Source organism: Rhodnius prolixus, unplaced genomic scaffold, assembly GCF_049639745.1.
Source record: "Rhodnius prolixus isolate KJV_2025 unplaced genomic scaffold, Rpr scaffold_1, whole genome shotgun sequence".
NCBI lineage: Eukaryota > Metazoa > Arthropoda > Insecta > Hemiptera > Reduviidae > Rhodnius > Rhodnius prolixus.
Window position 1 is genome coordinate 3,816,094 of NW_027411581.1, and position 24,700 is coordinate 3,840,793.

The following is a 24,700-nucleotide window of genomic DNA, read 5'->3' on the forward strand; positions in this document are numbered from 1 at the left end:
GTTTGCTAGTCGCCACGATTTATAAACCTATATGTACGATATGTACTCGTAAGTGGTTTACTTGGAAAAACCTGAAGAGAAATTTTTAGTAGTTACAATATAAATTCTTACTTAACATTTATATTATAAATAAACAATTACTACCACTTCAAAGAAATGGGTAAGGTCCGTGGCAAAAACGTTTTAAAAAAAACGAAAAAATTATTTCATAAATAAAATGGTTGAAATTTTAAGCTTTACAGTTATGAATAAAATATTATATAAATAAAATAAAAAAATTTTAAAAAAACTGTAATAGATAATAATTACATTTTGAAATAAAAAAAAAAAAGCGGGTAAAAAAAAAATTGTACCGCTTGTCATCCGCTAGAGAAGATAAAGGTTGGCCGTTGGAATATCGGGTGTTCGAGAATGGGATATGAGGGTCTCTCTGTCTGTTACTCTCTCTCTGTCAGGGTGAATGGAGGGTTCAAAGGGGGGGTTTGAGTTGCGCGGTTTGTGTCAGTTTTGTCCCCACCACTGAAATTCCACCCAGCCCTTGCTCATGAACGATCTTGGAAGAGAAGGGTGGTGGTGGAATATCCGTTGAGGGAGTGATAGAGACAGAATAATGGGATGGAATAGAAGGTCTTTTTTTTTAGTTTTTTTGGGGGGTTATTTTTATTTTATTTTATTTCATTTTAATGAGTAGTATTGGCTGTGTGAATGATTGGGTGAATTTTTTATTTTTATAAAAATTGGGTTCTTTAGCTGTTTTTTTTTTTAGTATTTACCCATTTTTTGAAACTTTTTTAGGGTTTTATTTGGGGTATGAAAGATGATAAACAGGGTGAGATAGGACGACAGATGGAGGGGGGTTAAAAAAGGGAGTTTTGAAAATACACTGTGGGTATAACGGGCGGTCTTCGAACGTGGGCGGTGCTTAACCCTCGGGGTGAGCAAAACACACTCACACACACACATACACACGCGTACTTGCTGCGCGGATGGGGGCGGCAGGGCTGAGGCGGAGAGTGTGACAGAGAGGTAATGATAAAGGACGACGCAACCGCCCCATACTTGCCACCTCCTCCACCTCCTCATGCCGTCCTTTTTCCCGTGCCCCCCCCCGGGGGACTCAGAGAGCACAAGAGAGGAAGCGTAGTGGTAGCGCCGCGCAGCTAAATGAAGGGAATATAGCGGAGCATATTACCAAGCAGGTTCGCAGACATGCCACTACAGTGACCAAGACCAGTTGTTAGCCGTCGACGTTGGCGCGTATACGTCACACTGAGAGAGCGAGCGAGCGAGCGAGAGAGAGAGAGAGAGAGGTGTTTCAAGATCGAACGAAGCGTTTCGAGTGTGTGCGAAAGCCGACCCGGGAGTAACGAAGTACGAAAGTAACGTGTGAAAGATTATCCTAAATTAAAATAAAAAAAAAAAGCAAAAATCCGGTTATAAAGTTATTTGTAAAAATAAATATATAAAAAAAAAATAATAATAATAATACCAAGAACAAGCAACAAGATCAACAACAACCAAAAGCAAGTGAAGAGCACATCCGACAAGACCTCTGAAGATCAACCAAATTAAAAGCAACCCCAAAAAAAATAAAAATAACAAGTAAGAATAAAAGTAAAAAAAAAGCAAAAAATAATATTATAGAATAAATAAACCCAAAAATAAAACTAGATCAACAATAACCACAACCACAATAACATCAACAATAACAGCCATCAAGTTTTTAAGAAAGTTCAAAGTGAAAACAATGGCCGAATCCGTTGCATATATGAGCGGTATAATGACATTAATAATGATGACCTGGTGTCTAGCGCAAGCCGGATCACATCGTACGGCAAACGTTGTTGTCGGCGGCACGCCGGCTTGGCTTTCCACAGGCGCCGCCGCTGAACAACAACAAGAACAACAATCATCACGCGGCGCTGAACATCATCATACACATCAAGGCGGCTCATCCGTATCGTCCGTATCGTCGTCGTCGTCGGCCGAATCTGCTGAACTATTGCCAGCCGATGTTGGCGGTGGAGGCGGCACCAATTCAAAGATGATGATAAGGAAGACTCGTGGAAATAGACCGTACGATGTACCACAAATCGGTGAGTCTTATCAATCAATTGATTTTTTTTATTATTACCTTTTTTTAATATTCCTCAAACCAATAAAATTCAACAATAAATTATTTCGTCCAATAAAATTCTCTGTACTATCCTGTTTTATATGCAATTATGAATGGAAGAGTTTCTTTTTTATTTTTTGCCTTGTGTGTGTGTGTGTTTTCGAGAGATAGTGTTGAAAACACGGAATTATTTCATTCATAAAACTTCATTCATATATTTTTTTTTTGTTTTGTTTTGCCATGAAGAAAAACTAATTTTATTCAACTATATTCTATTTATGGACTAATAAAATGTGAACTTTCTTACTCATTTATTTATTTTCTCACGAAAAAATTAATAAATCGTGATATTAGACCTAGTCTAATCTCGAGTGTGCTTTCACTTACTCTATTATCTGAACCGTCTAATTATTTTGATATTATTGATTTAAATAGAACAAAATAAAAACAAAATCTATAACAAATGAATTTAGCCACAAAAATACCAAAAAATACACAAACGATCTATCTTTAGACCATCGATTCCAGACCAATTTCTAGTTTTTATTGCCAACTGATATTAGTGGTCTCATTGTAAACTAAGGTATAACATGGTCTATATCTGTGCTCAAAATATTGCTTTTTGAAAATCAAATCATTTTGTCCAGTAAATAAAATAATTTAATGATCAAACTTCAAATTCTACTAAATCTCGGTTAGCCTCGTTATTTTATTATAAATTCTAAATCTAATAATAAATTAGCACTTTTAGTCTATTTATAAAAATTAATTTTCAATTGAAAAAAAAGTTAGTTTAAAGTATTATTTTCTTTAAAGTACCTGCGAAGCAAATATGTATTGTTTGGTACTTGGTTTGATTTCTGGTCTAGGCCATGGATTTTATTTAATGGTTAAAATGAGAAAATAATAGTAAAATACGAGTATGTTGGGCGGTTAAGAGACTAGACCCGCAATGCTAAGATGTATTGCGGTACTAGGCTATATTCCCAGTCTATACCTTTAATGGTTAATATGAGAAATTTATAGTAAAGTATGTTTGCTAGTCGCCACGATAGCCGTGCGGTTTTAGAGGCTAGACCCACATTGCTAAGATGTATTGCGGTACTAGGCTATATTCCCCAGTCTACAACTTTAATGGTTAATATGAGAAATTTTACAGTAAAGTATGTTTGCTAGTCTCCTCCGTCCACGATACCTAATTTGGTATATGGAGGTAAAGTCTGCCTGAAAAAATAGGCGATTACTTTGCTTATTCTTCCGTAGGTTCCCCGCTTAATGAATTTCCCGGGATAAGAAAATCACGCTAAATGAACAAACTTCCTGTTTATAATAAATGGGTGCGAAAAGTTTAAATAAAATTATTGCAGAACGCGTTTTTCCAGTGACTTCCCTCCCAAAAAATAATCTATAGAATAAAATAGTTAAGTGTTACTTCCGTTTAATGTGTCCAATATAGATGAAATCGGGAATTTATTTATTCAGCAGATCACGATGGATTTTAAATTTAAGGCGCGTCAACGTTTAAGGTCATTCAGGCCCTGAGTGGTTTTTTTTCAGTGCACTGCCGGCCTCCGGACAGTTTTCTCTCGTTACAGATAACATGGTCCATCACATGGAAGAGAGAAAAAAAATTCAGCAGAAATTCAGAGAGAAAATAAGGTCAGCAGCTGCATTGAAATCAGGAGATCTCCGCGTGAGGATCCAATACGCTAACCTATGGGCTCCAATTCTTTCCTTCAGTTGATGCTTTTTGCTATTTATTGTTGCTAGGGCCGCAAAACGGAAGGGGTAAAAGGAAGTATACTTTATCCTTCCCCTCCACGGAAATTCTTCTGTATTTCCTTTATAAGTAATGAATTTTCTACAGTTCAATAAAGTACCAAATTTTGGCACTGAGATTGGAAAAAACGGTTGAGTTGATCATTCACAAAAAAATGAAGTTTGTCCAGCTGAAAATGGTTTCATATAAACTATGGGACCTCTAAGTGGTTTTAGCGTTTATAGTAATTTCAAAGAATTTAGTTATATTGCAATAATTAAACAATAATAAATTGAAGTCATCTTTTTTAGGGGGGATCTTCTTCATGGCTCACGTCAAAAAGTTGAATAAAATTAAATGTAAAATTATTGGCTCATTTTTTGTTTTGTTTGCTTGGTAGATCGAACGTGATTGGCAAGATACAAGAATATTGCATTAGTGTTTAGAATAGTATCACACCAGATTTTTTAAAATCAATCAAATCCATAATTTAAACAAATCAGAATCAATCAAATCAACACAAAGTTGCCAACTATACAATATTGGCCGGGGCCATGCAACTGTTGCTTTCCAATCTACACCCTAGCGAAACTAGTTTTAACATTAAATCTCTATGAACAAATTTATTTTCAGTATAACTTTGTATTATTTAATTCGATTCTCTTTTATTTTTTTTTCTTTACTACTCCTTGTTCGATCGTAGAGATAGTCGATGTTGTATTTTCACTGGAAACAGTCACTTTGAGAACCTTCTGAAATCGAAAAAGTGATTTCTATGTGAGCGAATCAACAATCGGAATAGGCAGCAAGTTTAAAATTCTGTACTTTAATTAGCAGACATCACCTACAATAATATCTTAGATAAAATCTTTCATATTTATATTGTTTGTATATCGATATATTTATTATATTGATTCTTCAAATATGGATCTATATTGTGTGTGTGAAACATTCTGCCGAGAAACGTGTAAGGAAAGTGAAGCTTAACTTTTTAGACAGGCTCTTTCATCCAACTAGCAAATTAGGTGTCGTGGACGGAGGCGACTAGCAAACATATTTTACTGTAAATATCTAATATTAACCATTAAAGGTATAGACTGGGAATATAGCCTAGTACCGCAATACATCTTAGCTGTGCGGGTCTAGCCTCTAACCGTTCGGCTATCGTGGCGCCTAGCAAACATACTTTACTATAAATTTCTCATATTAACCATTAAAGGTATAGATTGGGAATATAGCCTAGTACCGCAATACATCTTAGCTGTGCGGGTCTAGCCTCTAACCGCTCGGCTATCGTGGCGCCTTATAGTAAATATAAATATTTTCTAGAAAACAAACGATTTTACTTTAAACTGGTTATAATTATTTCAAACCTGCTGATCTCTCTAAACTTCACCTGGTTATTAACTGCTCTCTGTATCTGAGGAGCCACCTTTGAAGGCACAGTACATGCTGCACAAGTTGAGTAAAGCGCATTATTTGATAAATTAAGGAATAAGTTTGATCCTTTAAATATGTGGCAGGAGGTTTCCAATTTTTTTTTTTGGTAATTAAACGCAACTCTCCCAAAATTACCAAATAATTATTAAACCTTCTTATTTGTAACAGATGCAAAATTAATTTTTAACCATTTTTTTGTATGCTTGAGAACATCTTAAGCTCTTAACTTTTGATTTTTCTTAGAAAAATCACTCAGAAAACGACTTATTTTCCGATATTAAGAAAAATACTAGCTTTACTGCCTTGGCAATATTTTTAGTAGAAAGAGGATGAAAAAATACATAAAATTGACCTATCGCGTGCTATTCTTTCTCTTTGATAACAAGTTTAAAAATTGAAATATGATTAATAAATTGAAATGGTCTAGCACCTTTAATTTTTAAAGATATCGAATTGCGGTTTCCGGTTTCTTTCATATCATTTTATACTCTTTAAAACTGTGTATATGAAAATAGGGGTCAACAGCAAACCCTCACTTTTGGTCGCACGTCAGCCGCGTAAGCGGGCAGTAATCTAAAATCAAGTCACATATTCTGAAACTAATAGTGACGGACAACCAATTTTTCCTCTACCATTTTTCGCTCAGATTAACCGTTTAAGCATGAAATGCATTTGAGCCGTCATAAAATGAACACCCTGTGTACTAAATTTACTGACAAGACCTTTTTTGGGGGAAATTCTGAAGCAGTTTTTTAAAAATTATAATCACAGTAGAACCTGGCGAAAAACTGAACATTTAAAACGAGAAATTCAAAATTCAGAAAGTGAAAATAATTTACTCATTATAAGAAATAACAAGACAGAAATAATGGAGTTTTGGTACGGTGGGCAGATATAATTAAGGTCAAAAAAATAAAATAGATTTATCGCCACTACCTCAGGGTTTTTTTCCAGGGTATAAACCACAAAAAACAGGTAATGAATCATCTTGAATGAATAGGAGAATTTGGCCAGCAAACAATAGAGTATGAATTCAACCATTAACCACTCTATGGCCACTTTCTCTTGCATTTATAACTATATATACTATCTAGTTCTAAATTTTATTGTAGAGTATTGTTCATATTTTATTGTTTTGTAGGCCTATTCATTAATCCCAAAAATGAAAAAAGATTATTGCCAATTTCAGGCATTATTCTTCATTTATTTTCCTAGGCGCCACGATAGCCGAGCGGTTAGAGGCTAGACCCACAAAGCTAAGATGTATTGCGGTGCTAGGCTATATTCCCAGTCTATACCTTTAATGGTTAATATGAGAAATTTTGCAGTACAGTATGTTTGCTAGTCGCCACGATAGCCGAGCGGTTAGAGGCTAGACCCACAAAGCTAAGATGTATTGCGGTACTAGGCTATATTCCCAGTCTATACCTTTAATGGTTAATATGAGAAATTTTGCAGTACAGTATGTTTGCTAGTCGCCACGATAGCCGAGCGGTTAGAGGCTAGACCCGCAAAGCTAAGATGTATTGCGGTACTAGGCTATATTCCCAGTCTATACCTTTAATGGTTAATATGAGAAATTTTGCAGTACAGTATGTTTGCTAGTCGCCACGATAGCCGAGCGGTTAGAGGCTAGACCCGCAAAGCTAAGATGTATTGCGGTACTAGGCTATATTCCCCGGTCTATACCTTTAATGGTTAATATGAGAAATTTTGCAGTAAAGTATGTTTGCTAGTCGCCACGATAGCCGAGCGGTTAGAGGCTAGACCCACAAAGCTAAGATGTATTGCGGTACTAGGCTATATTCCCAGTCTATACCTTTAATGGTTAATATGAGAAATTTTGCAGTACAGTATGTTTGCTAGTCGCCACGATAGCCGAGCGGTTAGAGGCTAGACCCGCAAAGCTAAGATGTATTGCGGTACTAGGCTATATTCCCCGGTCTATACCTTTAATGGTTAATATGAGAAATTTTGCAGTACAGTATGTTTGCTAGTCGCCACGATAGCCGAGCGGTTAGAGGCTAGACCCACAAAGCTAAGATGTATTGCGGTACTAGGCTATATTCCCAGTCTATACCTTTAATGGTTAATATGAGAAATTTTGCAGTACAGTATGTTTGCTAGTCGCCACGATAGCCGAGCGGTTAGAGGCTAGACCCACAAAGCTAAGATGTATTGCGGTACTAGGCTATATTCCCAGTCTATACCTTTAATGGTTAATATGAGAAATTTTGCAGTACAGTATGTTTGCTAGTCGCCACGATAGCCGAGCGGTTAGAGGCTAGACCCGCAAAGCTAAGATGTATTGCGGTACTAGGCTATATTCCCAGTCTATACCTTTAATGGTTAATATGAGAAATTTTGCAGTAAAGTATGTTCGCTAGTCGTCTCCGTCCACGGCACCTAATTGGTAGTTGGAAGTAAAGCGAGCCTGAAAAAATAGGCAATTACTTTATTCTTTATTTATTTTCCTTCTTAATAAAAGCACATTTTAATCGGATACTGTAAAATATGTTACACAGCCCTGAAGTTGACGTAGTCACTACGTTAAAATATTGGCTATAAATAATATAAAAATTAAGACTGAAATAGGCAATAATCTTTAATTTTTTCTAAATGTAAAATATTTGTAAATCACTCTTATTATTCTGGTCCCTAAATTTTGTTATTTTAAACTTAGCATTCTAAGTAGAATCCTTAAATTCCCAATCCTTAAGTCCTTAGTAGAATCAGGAGATTCTGATTACTACTCCTAAAATATATAGTGAAACTCATCAAAAAAACACTAAATTATGGTATTTTCTTTTAACTAAGTTGTAATTAACCTGTAATTGTGTTTTCCCTAAAGTTGCTAGATTTGTAAAGCCCAACAAGGTATGTTTTAATCTAGCTTTAATTTCACTTGTCCCAAATTGGGAGGCGATTTAAGATTTTTTTTTTACTGGAACTTTTTTTGGGGTCCCCCTTTATTATGAAAAATCGAAAGTTATTCAAAAGCTCAAATTTGATAATTTGGTATACATATTGATCAGAATAATTAGCATATATTTCTGGAATGAATTATTTAAAAAAAAAGAAAATGTGTTTCGAGATTTTCTGGAAAATAACTGCCTCAGTTTTCCAATAAACTTTCCCAACTCATTGTATCTTTACAGAAGCACATTTTATTACTTTTTTGTTCGAGGGGGATACTGCAGAGGCGGATGCAGGTCTTCCTCTACAGGAAGTTGAACAGACAAATAGATTCAGTATAAACGTACTTCAGGTGGATTGATTTTGGCCAAAATCTTATTGAGGTCGAAGTGAAATATTAAATTTAAATATTTTGAGAGTTTTCGTTTTTGAGTTAAGTATAAACTATACACAAAACTAATTTTTCGGAAGCTGGGGTCCTCAGAACGAGTACGAGTATAATACTAGAGAAGCGAAAGTAAAAAAAAGAAAAAGAAGTAAGTGTAGGAAGTAGTCGAGAATAGCTGCAAAGTTGGGTAATTAAGATACTAGCCGGACCAATATTTTTGGTGATGGAAACTGTGGATGCTGGGGATTCAGTGATATAGAACTATCCTCTAAAGTAAGGAAACGAATTGGCGAGGAATCGGTCCAAAATAAAAACAACAACTCGTCTTAGGGAAGGGATTAGCTATGCGGTTAGCGTACTGGACTCTCACGCTGAGGTCCCGGGTTCGAATCCAGCTGCTGACCCTTTGATTTTCTCTTCCTAGGAGCTTCTTACAGCTCACTGTCCCTGGTGATGGACAGTGTTGTCTGTAACGAGAGAACACTTTCCGGAAGCCGGCAGTGCACTGGAAAAAGCTCTGGGCGCCAATAACCTCGGATGTTGACTCGCCTGAAATCATTAAAAAAAAAAAAACTCATGTTTTTCCCAACTTTTTTTTTCTGTAATTTTTCTTTCTTACTACTGTAATTTTCAGTTTTCTGTAAACCAACCCACATAGCCACGCCCTGTAGAAGGCAATACACTTGTCGAAACGTTGGCAAAAAGACGAGTTGTTTTTTTTTATTTTAGACCGATTTCTCGCCAATTTGTTTGAATCCTAAATTTAATATTTTTTATGGTCACTATTTATATATTAATATCCTCTAAAGTTTATTTATTTCTGAGATCATATATAGTTAATCCGCCATAACTGCGAGAATCGTGAGAAAAAAAAAAGTCGAATGAGTCTTTGAAAACAGTTTATTTTCATCACTAGTGCAATAACAGAAATAAGACCTGAATTTCTAGCTGTCACTTCTTCTCATTTATAAAAAAGAATTTTCTAAACTCCCGATATATTATATTTTTACAAATTACTTTAATAAATAAATGCAATGAAACTCTATAGTCTATCTATTGTTGTTACAACTAAAAGATAAAACTACTTGCTCTTTAAAAATAAAAATAATAAAAAAAAGTTGGGAAATTCAATGAAAGAGGAAAAACAAATAAAGAAGAGGAAAAACTTTTGCTAGAGAATTGTGTTGAAAAATTCATGTGATAAAGAAAAACTGGAAGTGAAACATAAAGCGAGTTGTGTTTTTGTTTGTTCGCTTTCCACTTTTCAACAATTATGGACCCACTGCTAAATATAGAATTTCATTCTCACACACAAAAATTACGTGAACACTCACATGACGTCCTCTTATCCCAGTTTTACGTAATTAAATTTTCCTTGAAACTCGAAATTTACAAAGTATCCGACTTCAATTATTTTACGTGATCACTTTAAAGGGAGAAAATTCTTGGGAAGTAATATCCATTCAGTGGAATGAATTTCCGGTCAGCCAGTTTACATCATAGTTGGAATTTTAGGTTACATAAGCGATTACATGGAAATGGTAGGCGCCACGGTAGCTGAGCGGATAGAGGCTAGACCCGCAAAGCTAAGATGTATTGCGGTACTAGGCTATATTCCCAGTCTATACCTTTAATGGTTAATACGAGAAATTTGCAGTAAAGTATGTTTGCTAGTTGCCACGGTAGCCGAGCGGTTAGAGGCTAAACCCGCAAAGCTATGATGTATTGCGGTACTAGGCTATATTCCCCAGTATATACCTTTAATGGTTAATATGAGACATTTTGCAGTAAAGTATGTTTGCTAGTCGCCTCAATCCACGACACCTAATTTGGTAGTTGGAGGTAAAGCCCGCCTGAAAAAAATATACTTTAATTAAGTGATTATTAACAATTAAATCTAATTTTAATTGAAACTTTTTCCCCCGGAAAATTCTTTTAAGAGGATTTCTGGGAAATGGGGGAATAGTATTAATCAAAAATGCTACTTTTTTTCTTTAACCGCAAGAAAACGTGAATAATCCATTCAGAAGATCAGTAGTTCTTCCGATTATTAGATCTCCATGAAACTCAGTATTTGATTCAAACTATCTTTTATAATATTTACTAAACAAAACTCGAATGGTCCTTTGGAGTAAAGCCTAACCTTAACTAGTAAAAGAAAGGGAAGATGCCAAAGATGGGAGAAAATAGAGAAACAAAGAACTTAATTCTGGACCAATTGGCTCCAGCTCCGATTTGGCAACAGGTAGCAATATTGTGGCGATTATCGGGTTACCTGGTAAGGACTGGAAGGTAGAAACCGTACAAATTGGTCTACATTTACTTTTATAATAACCATGATTGGAAATTCTATTTCCAGAACTCCTCCTATAAATATAAAAGCCTCAGAATTTGATACATAATTCAATCAAGGTTTCATTTAAGGGATTTCATTTTTCCGGGATACTGTAGTAATATATAGGGTAGTTTAATTTGGAAAATGAGCGATAAATTACGTGATGGAAAACTGATATCTAATTATAGAAAATAACTTTCAATTTAATGGGTCACCCATATATTACAGTATTGATTTCATAAATTGCTTCAATGAAAATTATTGTATGTTTTCTTAAGGCACTTTAAAGGGTCATTTTGGTTTTCTTAAAAATTAAGGATGTTGTAGGTAGGAAAAGCGGAATTATATTAATTTGTAGTGTCCATCATAGTAAAAAAAAATCTGGTGGGAACTTCCTCTTACACTACCCAAAATGAATTTTCGCAGAAGAAAATTTATTCAAAATAAAACTTTTCCGCTACAAACGAAGTTTATGGAAAATTAGTTTAAAACATTTAAAGAGAAAGAAAACTCATAAACGTGGATGATATGCTACTTCTTTCTGTAAATGGTTGTTTTTTTTTTTTTAACTCGGGATTTTTAAAGTAAAGTAAGTAAAGTAATTGCTATTTTTTCAGGCGGGCTTTACGTCCAACATTAGGCCAATTAGGTGTCGTGTACGGAGGCGACTAGCAAACATACTTAACTAGAATTTCTCATATTAACCATTAAAGGTATACTCGTAGACTGGGAATATAGCCTAGTACCGCAATACATCTTAGCTTTGCGGGTCTAGCCTCTAACCGCTCGGCCATCGTGGCGACTAGCAAACATACTTTACTGTAAATTTCTGATATTAACCATTAAAGGAATAGACTGGGAATATAGCCTAGTACCGCATTACTTCTTAGCACTGCTGTTCTAGCCTGTATAGTAAAAGTAAAGTAAAGTAATTGCCTACTTTTTTTTTTTTTTTTAGGCGGGCTTTACGTCCAACATTAGACCAATTAGGTGTTGTGGACGGGTAACTCGGGATTTTTATTAAGACACTTAATCGCTCTTGATTTTACAAAATCGTAGAATCGTACATTATAATGAAATAGTACTTTAGAGGGAAGAATAGTTACCTTTGTCCCAACGGACTTCTTAACCGAATTGTCTTGAATTTGGATACATTTAACAAAAAAATAGTTGTAGTCCGACACTAGTGCAACGAGAATGGGAAGTTCAAAGGGGATAGATAGTTGTAGTCCGACACTAGTGTAACGAGAATGGAGAGTTCAAAGGGGATAGATAGTTGTAGTCCGACACTAGCGTAACGAGAATGGAGAGTTCAAAGGGGATAGATAGTTGTAGTCCGACACTAGCGTAACGAGAATGGAGAGTTCAAAGGGGATAGATAGTTGTAGTCCGACACTAGTGCAACGAGAATGGAAAATTCGAAGGGGATAGATAGTTGTAGTCCGACACTAGTGTAGCGAGAATGGAAAGTTCAAAGGGGATAGATAGTTGTAGTCCGACACTAGTGTAACGAGAATGGAGAGTTCAAAGGGGATAGATAGTTGTAGTCCGACACTAGTGCAACGAGAATAGAAAGTTCAAAGGAAGTAGTTTGAGCTATTGTTAAGAAAACCCGAAAGAAGTGAATTATCCGCCCAGTACAGTGGTACTGGGTTTTCTCCAAACTTAGCATTTTTGCCACCCATTCAACTCTCCTCTAGAATTTGTAGGGCAAAAAAAAAACGTAAATTATAATCAAATGATCATTTAAAGGAAAGCCAAGTATTTGACGGTTTCAGTAACTCACGATTGTGAATACGTAATACTGAGTGAGAGAAGATACGATTTTATATAGTAACCTGGAAATAACCATTTTAAAGACACATTAAGTCTGGAAAAATAGTCAATGTGTCCACTCTCAAATCAAAAATTTAAAAAACGCAGAAAACAGTAACTTTATATCTCGCTTAATGTCAAAAACCTTTCACCAGAAGTATAATGGAATCTTTCCAGTTTTCTGGTAAAGATTTACTCAAAAGCAACTCCTACGATTTCCTAGTATTAATTTGATTTGAAAAAATTTCCCATGGAAATGAGATGTTATTAATTATAATGTAGGCATTTATATATTAACATAGCTACAAGCTCTTTATGTTTCGATAAATTCAACGAACTGATAGAATCGATCCTTTATCAAATGACGTACATTGGTTTAAGTGGAAAAACTAGAATAGTCCAGAAATGTAAGCCAGGTACTCATTGTCTGTGGGTCTGTCTCTATAAAAGTCCAGTTGACTCGGTGTCGTTTTTATGTTAATGCATATTAAATCTATTTCTTGATGTTAACAAACACAAGGCTGTTTCGTTACTATAAATAGTTAAACTAGAAAATGGATTGGGGCCAGATTAGAAAAGACAATGAACGAGCAAATAGGAGAGGGGATGAAAGTTATTTTCATTGGTGAAACACAATATATGTATAATAAGAGTCTCAAGTGGTGGTGTTATTACTGGTACATATTTACCAAACGGTGATTTTGTTTTAACCATCTGTAGATCTTTAGGTCACTTCAGGACCACGTAGTGTACTTGTTAAGAGTTCAATTCTTTTGGAACTGTAAAGTAATGTCTATTTTTTCAGGCGAGCTTTACTTCCAACTACCATATTAGGTGTCGTGGACGGAGGCGACTAGCAAACATACTTTACTATAAATTTCTCATATTAAGCATTAAAGGTATATACTGGGAATATAGCCTAGTACCGCAATACATCTTAGCTTTGCGGGTCTAGCCTCCAACCGTTCGGCTATCGTTGCGACTAACAAACATACTTTACTATAAATTCCTCAAATTAACCATTAAAGGTGTAGACTGCGAATATAGCCTAGTACCGCAATACATCTTAGCTTTGCGGGTCTAGCCTCTAACCGCTCGGCTATCGTTGCGACTAACAAACATACTTTACTATAAATTCCTCAAATTAACCATTAAAGGTATAGACTGGGAATATAGCCTAGTACCGCAATACATCTTAGCTTTGCGGGTCTAGCCTCTAACCGCTCGGCTATCGTTGCGACTAACAAACATACTTTACTATAAATTCCTCAAATTAACCATTAAAGGTATAGACTGGGAATATAGCCTAGTACCGCAATACATCTTAGCTTTGCGGGTCTAGCCTCTAACCGCTCGGCTATCGTGGCACCTTTGTTAAGTTATAGTTGCATTTTAAGTGGGAAGCGAGTGAATTCCAGTAGAAAACCCAGAATTTTACTTTTTGACATCATTTTACATTCACTAAAGGTACAGAACCCATAAACAATGATTAGTTTTCATTAAGTTTTATGATTGTTTAGTTTTCGACCGTTTGTTGATTGATTTTTCTTGAGCATATTGAGGAGCGGTCAATAAAATTTTTCTGGACAATTTTTTTGTATTTATACCAACATTTTGTTGGTTGATTTTATTGCTTTCTTCAGGGTCTGGATTTTGTTTCAATTTTCTTGCAAATTTCTGGAAAATGGTTCTAATGATTTCATTTTTTGTACGCAACTAATTGCTACCACAATAATTTTTATAGTATGGTTAATTTGCATTGTATAAGGAGACAAAACACAGATAAAAAAAAAAGGGAACAATCATAGGATATTATAGCATGAATTTTATCAACTATTTTAGCCAAATCCTAATCAGTTCTCTGATAAATTTTACTCATGATGGTTTTAGAATAGATTGTAATAAAGTTTGGTTTAATAATATATATAGTATTAACAAAAAGGGCATGCTAGGGCAAGGGTCAGTGTGAAAGAGAGGGGGGAAGAGCGAGTGTTAGGTTGGTGAATATGACATTCGTTAGGGGCACCCCGTCTGATCAAGAACGTCAGGTGAAACTTCGGTAACAAGTTGAAGCAGTTAGTTAAGGTTTGGAGGCTGAAACTTTACACTCCCAGAGGATATATATAATTAATTTTGCTCCCGAAATAATGTTATCCCTCTTCACTTTGTGACAAACATTAATGACCGCCTTAGTTATATCATTTTTTTACTTTTTGCAAAACAATACAATAACTTTTACTCCAAATTTAATTACTATTAAACTATTTTCTGTAGAAGATCCAAAATATAACAATACTGGAATATAATCTAAGCTTCTCTCCTCTGAATAATGAACGTTGCATACCCATCATCTTTGCACAAGAATCAATATTTTCTACGTGTTGTGGGTTCATTATCTTGGATACTGTAAAGATATGCTATGCTTTGTGAGGAAACTAAATATTACTGTTACCCGCACAAATTACACGCTCCCACATTCCTGATGGAACTTGCTACTAACGGACTGCTCGACCATCGTTGATGAAAACTGTAAACTGTTGCGTGAGTCTCTTGATGAACTCTTATTGGCGGAGGATGTTAACTAAGCTACTAAGCCTAAGAGCTACTAAAAACCCGAAGACCCAATCCAAAAGGCCCAATTCGTCGCAAAACTACGTATAAGACTAATTCTTATTCCTATTCTTAGTTTCCACCAAACTCTTGTTTGGGTGGCTGGGAGGAAATAACAAAAGGGTAATCCACCGTGAGATATGGACCGGTGAAAGTGCATGAAAGAAGAGAAACAATGTACAACTTCGAAGATTATAAAAGGAAAGCATGATCTGATAGCACAAGCTATCTGTGACATTCTGTCAGTTAGCAAAAAAGTAAAGTAAAGTAATGGCAATTTCTTTCAGACAGGCTTTACATCCAACTGCCAAATTAGGTGTCGTGGACGAAGGCGACTAGCAAACATACTTTGCTATAAATTTTTAACCATTGGGAATATAGCCTAGTACCGCAATAAATCTTAGCTTTGCGGGTCTAGCCTATAACCGCTCGGCTACCGTGGCGACTAGCAAACATACTTTACTATAAATTTCTCATATTAACCTTGGGAATGTAGCCTAGTACCGCAATACATCTTAGCATTTTGCAATAAACTTTGTCTGGAGAAGAGCGATAATGCAACCACATATTCCACTTAAGTCGAAGCTTCATATATTTAATGCCGTGTCGCGAGCCATTCTCTGCTATGCAGCGCAAGTGTGGGGGTCAGAGTATTTTTATGCAGTAGAAAAAGTTCTTTGGTTTTTCATTAGAAAGTTATTCGCCCTGCCAAATTTCACCCCAACTTACATACTTCACTTAGAGACTGGTTTAGAGCCTATTTTCCATTATACCTTAACGTTAAATAGTCGCTATTTAGTGAAGGTATTAAATATGGACCATTCAAGATTTCCCCGAGTAATCGCGGAAGAAGTTTCTAAGGCTGGGAGTATCTTGGGCTGGGGACTGGATCACTTTAGCTGCACAGACTGGAGTTGCCCTTAGTTTTGATAGGTCTGAAAGAGAAGTTCTGAATTTAAAACTCCAATCTATAGTGGCTAGTCTAAAAGAGAATTTTAATCTTAAGCAAATTGAAAGGGCGCAGTAGTTTCACATCGGTACACTATTTACAAGCTGCTGAATCATGAAGTTAGGTGTGCGGATTTGAGCGATAGAGGTGAGGTGTGCAGTAGTATGGAAGAGGTGCGATGGGTGATCAGATTGAGGGGAGAACTGCTGAACCTCAACCATAAACCTTACAACCCAGATGGCCAGGGAGAATGTTCCCTCTGTATAATTATAGGGTTCAGGAGGATACTTTCCACTTTGTAAGCGGTCTGCCCTATCCTCGCCTCTTATCGCCTAGAAGGTTTTTGGCGAAAGATTTCTTTCATTTGACTTTTTTATATCTCTCTTAAATGGCCCAAACTGGACTAATCTGATTAAATATGTGGTTGGTGCTTGGAAGTACAGGAGGATGCTCAATAGTGAGTACGGCTGCTGTTGATATAAAATGATGGTCTGATCTTTGAAAACCTCAGTTTCATAATTTCTAATTATTTATAATTTCTGATTTTATTTTTGATGTTTAATTTAATTTTTTTTCCAATTTCCCAGTGAAGTCAGCATTATTTTAGAGAGTATTGTTTTGTAAACTATTTATTTATAAGTTAGGATATTGAATTCTGAATGACCTGCTGATTTGTTGATTATTTATTATTATTATTATTATTATTATTATTAATATTTTTTTTTTTTTTTTTTTTTTGCGCATTGACGTCTGTGGCCATTAGCGCCTGCTACACATTTTCTTTTCTTATTCAAAGGCCACTAGAGCTGGGGAGGTACCCTATTGTCCTATCAGGCTGCCACACACATATCTTGCTCAGCAAGGCAGGGTGGAGCCTAGGCAAACGGAAGCAGACCGCGCTCCCCTCTTACATCATCGGTCTAGCCGACGAGGGGGAATGCGGTTTCGCCGATGGTACCATCCCTTATGTTCACAAGTTGACATTTTCTAAAATTCATGCATTTAAAAGTACTTTGGGTTTTGCTTTAACAATTATAAACATGTGTGTAAGACTTATATAGTAGTATATGACATATTTAACAACGACTTAATCTAGTTCATGTATATAGTCTAACCTAAGGAGGCTATTTCGTAGAATCTAACTCAAGTGTGCAGTACTTTTAACAAATGTTCCTGCACACTCTAAAAGTGACCTAATCCTAAATGAATTTAAACCTAAGGGGGGTTGAAATACTTTTATAAATTTCTTTCAACCCCGGATTAAAAGCCTAAATCTAACAGTCATACCAACATTCTTGCAATAAGTACACGTACACTGATAAAATCATTCATGCTAATAAATACGTTCACGCTAATAAATACATTCACGCCTATAAATACATTTACATCAATAGCAATCTCGCAAATAAATACTTTCACGCCAATAAATACACTCACGCTATTAAAAACAATATACTACTCATTCACACAAGGGGAAAGTACTCGATATTCCTTTCCCCTTTAAAAGAACTAAACTATAAACTAACCTAATCTATATCTAAATTTTATCATAATAATTTATATTTTTTAAGAAATCAAATAGCCTCCTTACATAAGGAGAACCCTCTTGGAGAATTGCGCGCTGGTCATGTGGCAGGCCTGCTCTTTCTCTTTGGCTACGCAGTGCCTGACACCCTTCCAACACGTGCGACACTGTCAGCCTTTCTCGGCATCGTGGGCACCTCGGCCTTCTTTCGGCAATAAGGAGGTACCCATGTGTCACACGTGTATGCCCAATCCTTAGCCTCGTTAAAATTACTGATTCATGCCGCGGGTAGTTCTCGACTTTAGCATTTCGCACACATGGTTTAAATTCTTTAAGTTTTTCATCAATATTATCCCACTGACTTTGCCACTTTCTATTTATAATATTTTTCATATATATTTGTAAGTCAGTGGGCCGAACAAGGATGGTATGGTTAGTTTGTGTAGAGGCTGCTCGTTTTGCAGCCTCGTCCGCCCTTTCGTTTCCGGACACGCCAATGTGGCCCGGCACCCAGGCGAACACCACCCTTCGACCATGTGTGCTTAGCTCGGACAATAAATAGTGTATTTTCATGACCATTGGGTCTGTCGAGAATCTATCCCGGAGAGCCATTATTGCACTTAAGGAGTCGGTAAGTATTAATGCTTTTGTGCAATAATTTCTTTTAATGAACTCTATGGCCTGGCAAATAGCATAAATCTCAGCCGTGTACACGGTCGCGTAATGCGGGAGTGTCCAACTGAGGGTGACTCCCTCCGTGTACAAGGCACTTCCAACTCCGTCGTTTACCTTCGAGCCGTCCGTAAAGATCGGTCGGAAGTCATAATAAAAGTTTAAAAGTTCTAGAAGTCTTTGTCTGTAAACGACGGGTGGTGTTTCTTCTTTTTTAAATATTGCCAGGTCCATGCGGACGCATGCGGAAGGTAATGTCCATGGTGGGGAAGGCGAGAAGCCCCAATCCATCACCGAACACAATTGCACTCCTTCCGTGTCTAAGAGCTCTTTGGCCCGAACCCCGAGTGGGCGCGTCCGCGAGCGTTGTCTTCTAAATTCATCTTCATGTGGGCTCCCAAATATGGTAGGAAACAAAGTATGAAAACGTTTTCCCCATATTCCGGCAATGTAGGTCAGGGTGAGCTGTTCTCTCCTCAGCTGAGGAGGATGCATCCCTGACTCCACATAGAGGCTTTGCAAAGGACTAGTCCGGAAGGCGCCTGTGAATAATCTAATTCCTTCGTTGTAAATTCTATCTAATAGTTTCAGGCGAGACTTGCGCGCAGAACTATACACTGGGGCTCCATATTCTAACTTGGAACGGGTTAAGGAAATAAAAATACTCTTCAAGATTTCCCGCTCCGTCCCCCATTTGTATCTTCCAAGGAACTTCAATAAATCGAGGGTTCTCCTTGCTTTAGTGCTAATGTAATCAATGTGATCCTGCCAGGTCAACCTACTATCAAATACGAGGCCCAGGAAACGGACACTTTCTTTACAGCGGATCGGTGTGCCATCTAGTACCAGTGTTGGAGGATTGCAGTTCCGTCTTAGGCGACAAAAATGAAGGCACACGGTCTTAGTTTTAGAAAATTTAAATCCGTTCCTAGATGCCTCTTCAGCCACTCTCTCTACAGCCTGCTGTAGGGTTTCCCCGACCTCATCGATATCACTACCTGATAAATAAATAGCGAGGTCGTCAACATATAAGGATACTTGTAGTGGGTCACCTACAACTTCAGCAAGGCTGTTTACCGCTATCGTGAACAACGTAACGCTCAATACCGACCCCTGAGGTATGCCATTTTGTAGTTCGTGTGGGTCCGAAAGGACCGACCCCAGTCGCACTCGGAACCTTCGCAGTTCTAAGAAGCTATGGAGGAACCTCGGCAATCTCCCTCTCAGTCCCCACTCGTGACACTTCCGCAGAATCGCGTATCTCCACGTCGTATCATAGGCCTTCTCGAGATCGAAGAACACGGCCAGCACGTGTTCTCTACGCATAAAAGCGTTTTGCACATAGATCTCGAGGCGGCTCATCTGATCCAACGTGGAACGATATCTGCGAAATCCCGCCTGAAACTGGCTGTAAAGTCCTCTCGTTTCTAACAGATACACTAGTCTATAATTAATTATAGACTCAAGGACCTTACTTAAGCAGGTGGTCAACGAAATAGGTCTGTAACTGGAGGGGTTACTAGGGTCTTTTCCTTCCTTTGGGATCGGTATAATAATAGCGTCCCGCCAACCATCAGGGTATTGGCCGGTATCCCATATGCTGTTATACAATTGGAGAAGGCCTACCTTCCCATTTATGTCCATATTTCTGATCATTGCATATGGGATCCCATCCACTCCTGGGGCAGAGTCTTTACATTTCTGTAAGGCATTGTCTAATTCGTGAATGGTTAGCGGTTCATTGTATGTTTCATTGATAGCGGCATCAAAATCGAGTGGCTGTTGCTCCACGTCACCTTTTCGCCGGAGGAATTCCGCCGAATAGCTCCCCGAGCCAGACACTTGAGAAAAATGCCTGGCCAAGGCCTCAGCGACCTCTTCTGCCTCGGTGACGACGACATCATTTATTTTTAAGACTGGTATCGACGGGGTTTTATGTCCACCAGAGAGGGCTCTTATCTTACTCCACACCTCTTTCAACGTCGATGTTGAGGAGATTTTTGACAAGTAGGAGGTGAGGGTTTCCTTTTTTTCCTTTCTAATTATACGCCTCTCCCTGGCTCTTAATCTTTTGAAGTTTATAAGATTTTCCTCCGTCGGATGCCTTTTGAATCTGTTTAAGGCCCGCTTTTTTGCTGCATTAGCTGCCCGACATTCCGAAGTCCACCAGGGGACAGGAGGTCTAGTGACCTTCCCGCCCACCCTAGGAATAGTGGAGCCAGCTGCAAGAGTCAACCCTTTAGTAAACAAATTTGTATCAAGGTTGACATCCCCTGTAAGGGGTGGTATCAACACTTTGGCAGCATAAGCAGACCAATTTGCTCTTTTGATGTCGTATCTCCAGGGCATAACGTATTCTGACCTGGAGATGGAGCTTGCTACTAATATTGGAAAATGATCACTGTGGTATAATTCTTCTAGTGTGGTCCATTCAAGTCGAACTGCAATTGTGGGAGTTGCCACACTCAGGTCAATTGCACTGAATCCTCCTGAGTGTGCATTAAAATGAGTTGCTTCACCACTGTTGAGGAGCATCAGGTTAGCGTTGTCTATAATCTCCTCAAGAGCTCTACCTCGAGCGTCAGTTCTGACGGAACCCCACCAGGTGCTGTGACTATTAAAGTCACCCATTAGCAGCACCGGTGCAGGGAGTTGCGAGAGTAGATTCTCCAGGTCACCTCTTCGCCAATAGATATCTGGTAGGTAAATACTAACTAAAGTGACCTGCAGTGGTGTAGCTAGGCGCACGGCAACGGCTTGTAAATTAGTTTGAAGTGGTAGCCGCCTGCTGGAGATATTTTCCCTTACACAGACGGCGACTCCGCCATGCGCCCTCCCACCGGGGGCTGGTTGCACTTCTTTACTGTAAACAGTGTACCCAGGGATTCGTATGATTTGTCCTGGGCGAATCTTGGTCTCTTGGAGGCACAACCCGAATGGTTTGTGTTCTCCTACGATTCTGCGCAAACCTTCCATGTTGTTTATGAAACCCCGCATGTTCCATTGAAGAATGGACTCACACATTTAAATATTATTAGTAACCTGACCTGGCAGAAATATTCTATTAACTAAGGATAGACTATATACAATAAAAGCAATACATTTGATAAAAATCTTAAGATAATACATGTTAAAATATTTTGTAGATAAATACCGAATTGGAAGAGCTATATACTTCATTTTGCCGACTCGTAGTCAGTGCCACAATCGTCCCCAGTTTTACCCTGGGCAAACCCTTTTTCTTTCTTCTTGGAAGGAGGGAAGAGGTGCTTTCACCACCTTCCGATTCTGAAGCATCCATGTCTGTCCCTATTAATTCTCTTTGTTGTTTTAGAGAGCTAACAACAAGCTGAGAGGACGCTTGTTGCTCTAATGTTTTAGTTTTCCCCCTTGTCTTTAAAGGGGGTGGCAAAGAGGATTTTGATATTTTCTTTTTGGGGGATCGTTTTGGTGGATTTACCACCTTCCACTCCCCATCAGAGGGACTCATTTTTTCTGGTGGGAGTGATCCCACCTTTGCATCATTCCTGCTAGTAGCAGGAATGCTTTCTGGTGGTCTTTCGACCACCAGCACCCCTAACGGGGCGTTTTGGATTGGTGGTGGGATTGCTCCCACCTTTGAAGAGTCCCTCCCCACAAATGGGGAGAGCCTCTGAGGTGGTGGTATTTCTCCCACCTTGATAATAGAATCTTTTAAGGTCGAGGAAGGGCCATTTATTTGGACTCCTCGGGTCTTTGCAGGGGTTACAATTGAGTGTGGCACTGATACGGGTGCCCTCATCTTTTCTGCATAGGATATTTCTTTTGTCGCATACGATTTGCTTTCCACTAATGCCCTAGCTTCAAGGTAGGGTAAGTTTTGCAAAGTCTTTACTTTTTGTATTTCTTTTTCCTTTGCTAAAGTTGGGCACCCCGATGATCTGGCATTATGTTCTCCGCCACAGTTCACGCATGTAATTGGTGGTGTGCAATCTCCTTCGTGAATAGATTTACCACAAATGCACACCGGTTCTGCAGCCTTACATCTCATAGCAGTTTGACCAAACTTTTGGCATTTAAAGCACCTCATTGGCGAGGGTATGTATGGACGCACTTTTAATTTATAGAAGGCTGCATCTACCATCTGCGGCGGTTGAGGACGATCGAAAGTGAGGACCAGAGAGGCGGTATCCACTAGGGATCCTTCTTGCCTCCTCTTTATTCTCCTCACTTCTATAACTCCTTGGTCGGCTAGGCCTTCTTTTATGTCCTCTATACTACTATTGAGAAAGTCCCGGCAAGTTATCACACCTTGCGATGTATTTAAACGTTTATGGGGACCAGCTTCCAATTCGGTATCCATATATTTTTGTAGGTTCAAGATAGCTCTAACTTGGTTGCGGTTATCCGCTTCAATACATATTGAACCATCGTTAAGTTTTCTGATACTCTTAGTCTTACCCAAAGTACTTTTAATAAACTTGTGAAGCTTAAAGGAACATTCGTTTGAAAATGTTCCTTCCTTCTTTTTCAAAACAAAAAATCTTCCCCAGTTGTCTTCATCTAAATTAATAAATTTAAAAAATGATTCACTTACCTTCCTGTGGCCACCCTTGGCTTTCTTCCTTGGCGGGGAAGAAGGGCTATAGGGTTGCAGTGTAATCTGCTCCCTAGAAGTCGATGTTCCTAAATCAGTGTCCATGTCCATGCCGAGTTTTCCGCCAGTTGTATCCATTGTAGGGAGTTGAGGGTTAAGGAGTTGGAGATTATTGGTAGTAGGAACGGTAAGGATTTGGGACGAAGTAGGTAAGAGGAAAGGATTGGGATTCGTGGGGTGAAGGGAGGTAGTTGGTGGGCTAGGCCCGAAAAAGGTTGGTTGATTCTCCATAGCAATCAACGAAGATTCATCAGGGCGCGTGATCCCGCCTCCACGGACGCTCAATTGGATCCGGTTACTATCCGGATGGATCATCGCACCCCAACATAGACCGGTGCCGCGGAAGACAACGTTCCGGTACCAGGTACCGACCCGTGCCCCCGCGACCCCCTTCCTACCCCTAGGAACCTGTCTGAGACAGTGTTCCCTAGCCGATTTCCTGAAGTAGGGGTATCCTCCAGGTGGAGCTCTTGGGTGAAGCCGAGGCCAAAGACATGTGTTGGGATAAGAAGCCCGCAGGTCAACGTCTCCCTCAATGCCCAGGATCCTCTTTTCCACCCTAGCCCCAAAGCCTCGCCACGGCACGCGAGGGAGAGATATTTATACTCTGACTCTCGACGAGTGCGTGTCCTTGTTCGTGCAGTGTGTGTAGTCGTCTGTATAGTGTGAATGTTAAGGTGTAAGTGATTGTGTGTGGTGGGGAGCTCGAGTTTACCTGTGGGTTCGCTAAGTCCCAAGTAGCTGCACACAGCAACTACCTCTGCAGGTCCTAGGTGTAGTGTGAAAGTGTGAAGGGGTGTCAGTGTGTGTGTTGAAGTGTTGTTAGACTGGGATAACCGCAGGGACGCCAAGCTCCCTGAAGAAGTGGCTAGTCCACTCCCCCCTACGGGGATATTATTAATATTATTATTAATATTATTATTATTAGGTATTCTTTGGCTATTCATTAATTTTTTTTTAAAAATTATTTTTTTTCTCTCTAGTATAAAGAAAAAAAAAAAAAAAAGAAAAGAAAGAGGTCTGTTTATTTCATATTCACAACAACACAAAATAGTTTATAATTATTAAAAATGTATAATTTTATTTTATTTGTATTTATATAATTTAGATTTCCATGCCGTAATAAGTTTTTATTTTTATTTTTATAAATTAAAATGTATTATGTATTTTGAATTTTTCAATAAAACTTATTATTATTATATTATTATTATTATTATCTTAGCATTGCGGGTCTAGCCTCTAACCGCTTGGCTACCGTGGCGACTAGCAAACATACTTTACTATAAATTTCTCATATTAACCATTAAAGGTATAGACTGGGAATATAGCCTAGTACCGCAATACATCTTAGCATTGCGGGTCTAGCCTCTAACCGCTCGGCTACCGTGGCGACTAGCAAACATACTTTACTACAAATTTCTCATATTAACCATTAAAGGTCTAGACTGGGAATATAGCCTAGTACCGCAATACATCTTAGCATTGCGGGTCTAGCCTCTAACCGCTTGGCTACCGTGGCGACTAGCAAACATACTTTAC

General features: G+C 38.2%; 1 protein-coding gene across 1 annotated transcript in view; it reads left to right on the plus strand.

Moving 5' to 3' along the window:
- The first annotated feature begins 1,150 nt into the window (after nt 1–1,150).
- jeb (low-density lipoprotein receptor domain-containing jelly belly protein) overlaps nt 1,151–24,700 on the plus strand; it is an 81,990-nt gene continuing 58,440 nt past the window's right edge. The window contains exon 1 of the mRNA XM_074125070.1: nt 1,151–2,096. Within this exon, the coding sequence (XP_073981171.1) occupies nt 1,748–2,096 (349 nt within the window). The 5' untranslated portion in view covers nt 1,151–1,747. The remainder of the gene's footprint in view (nt 2,097–24,700) is intronic.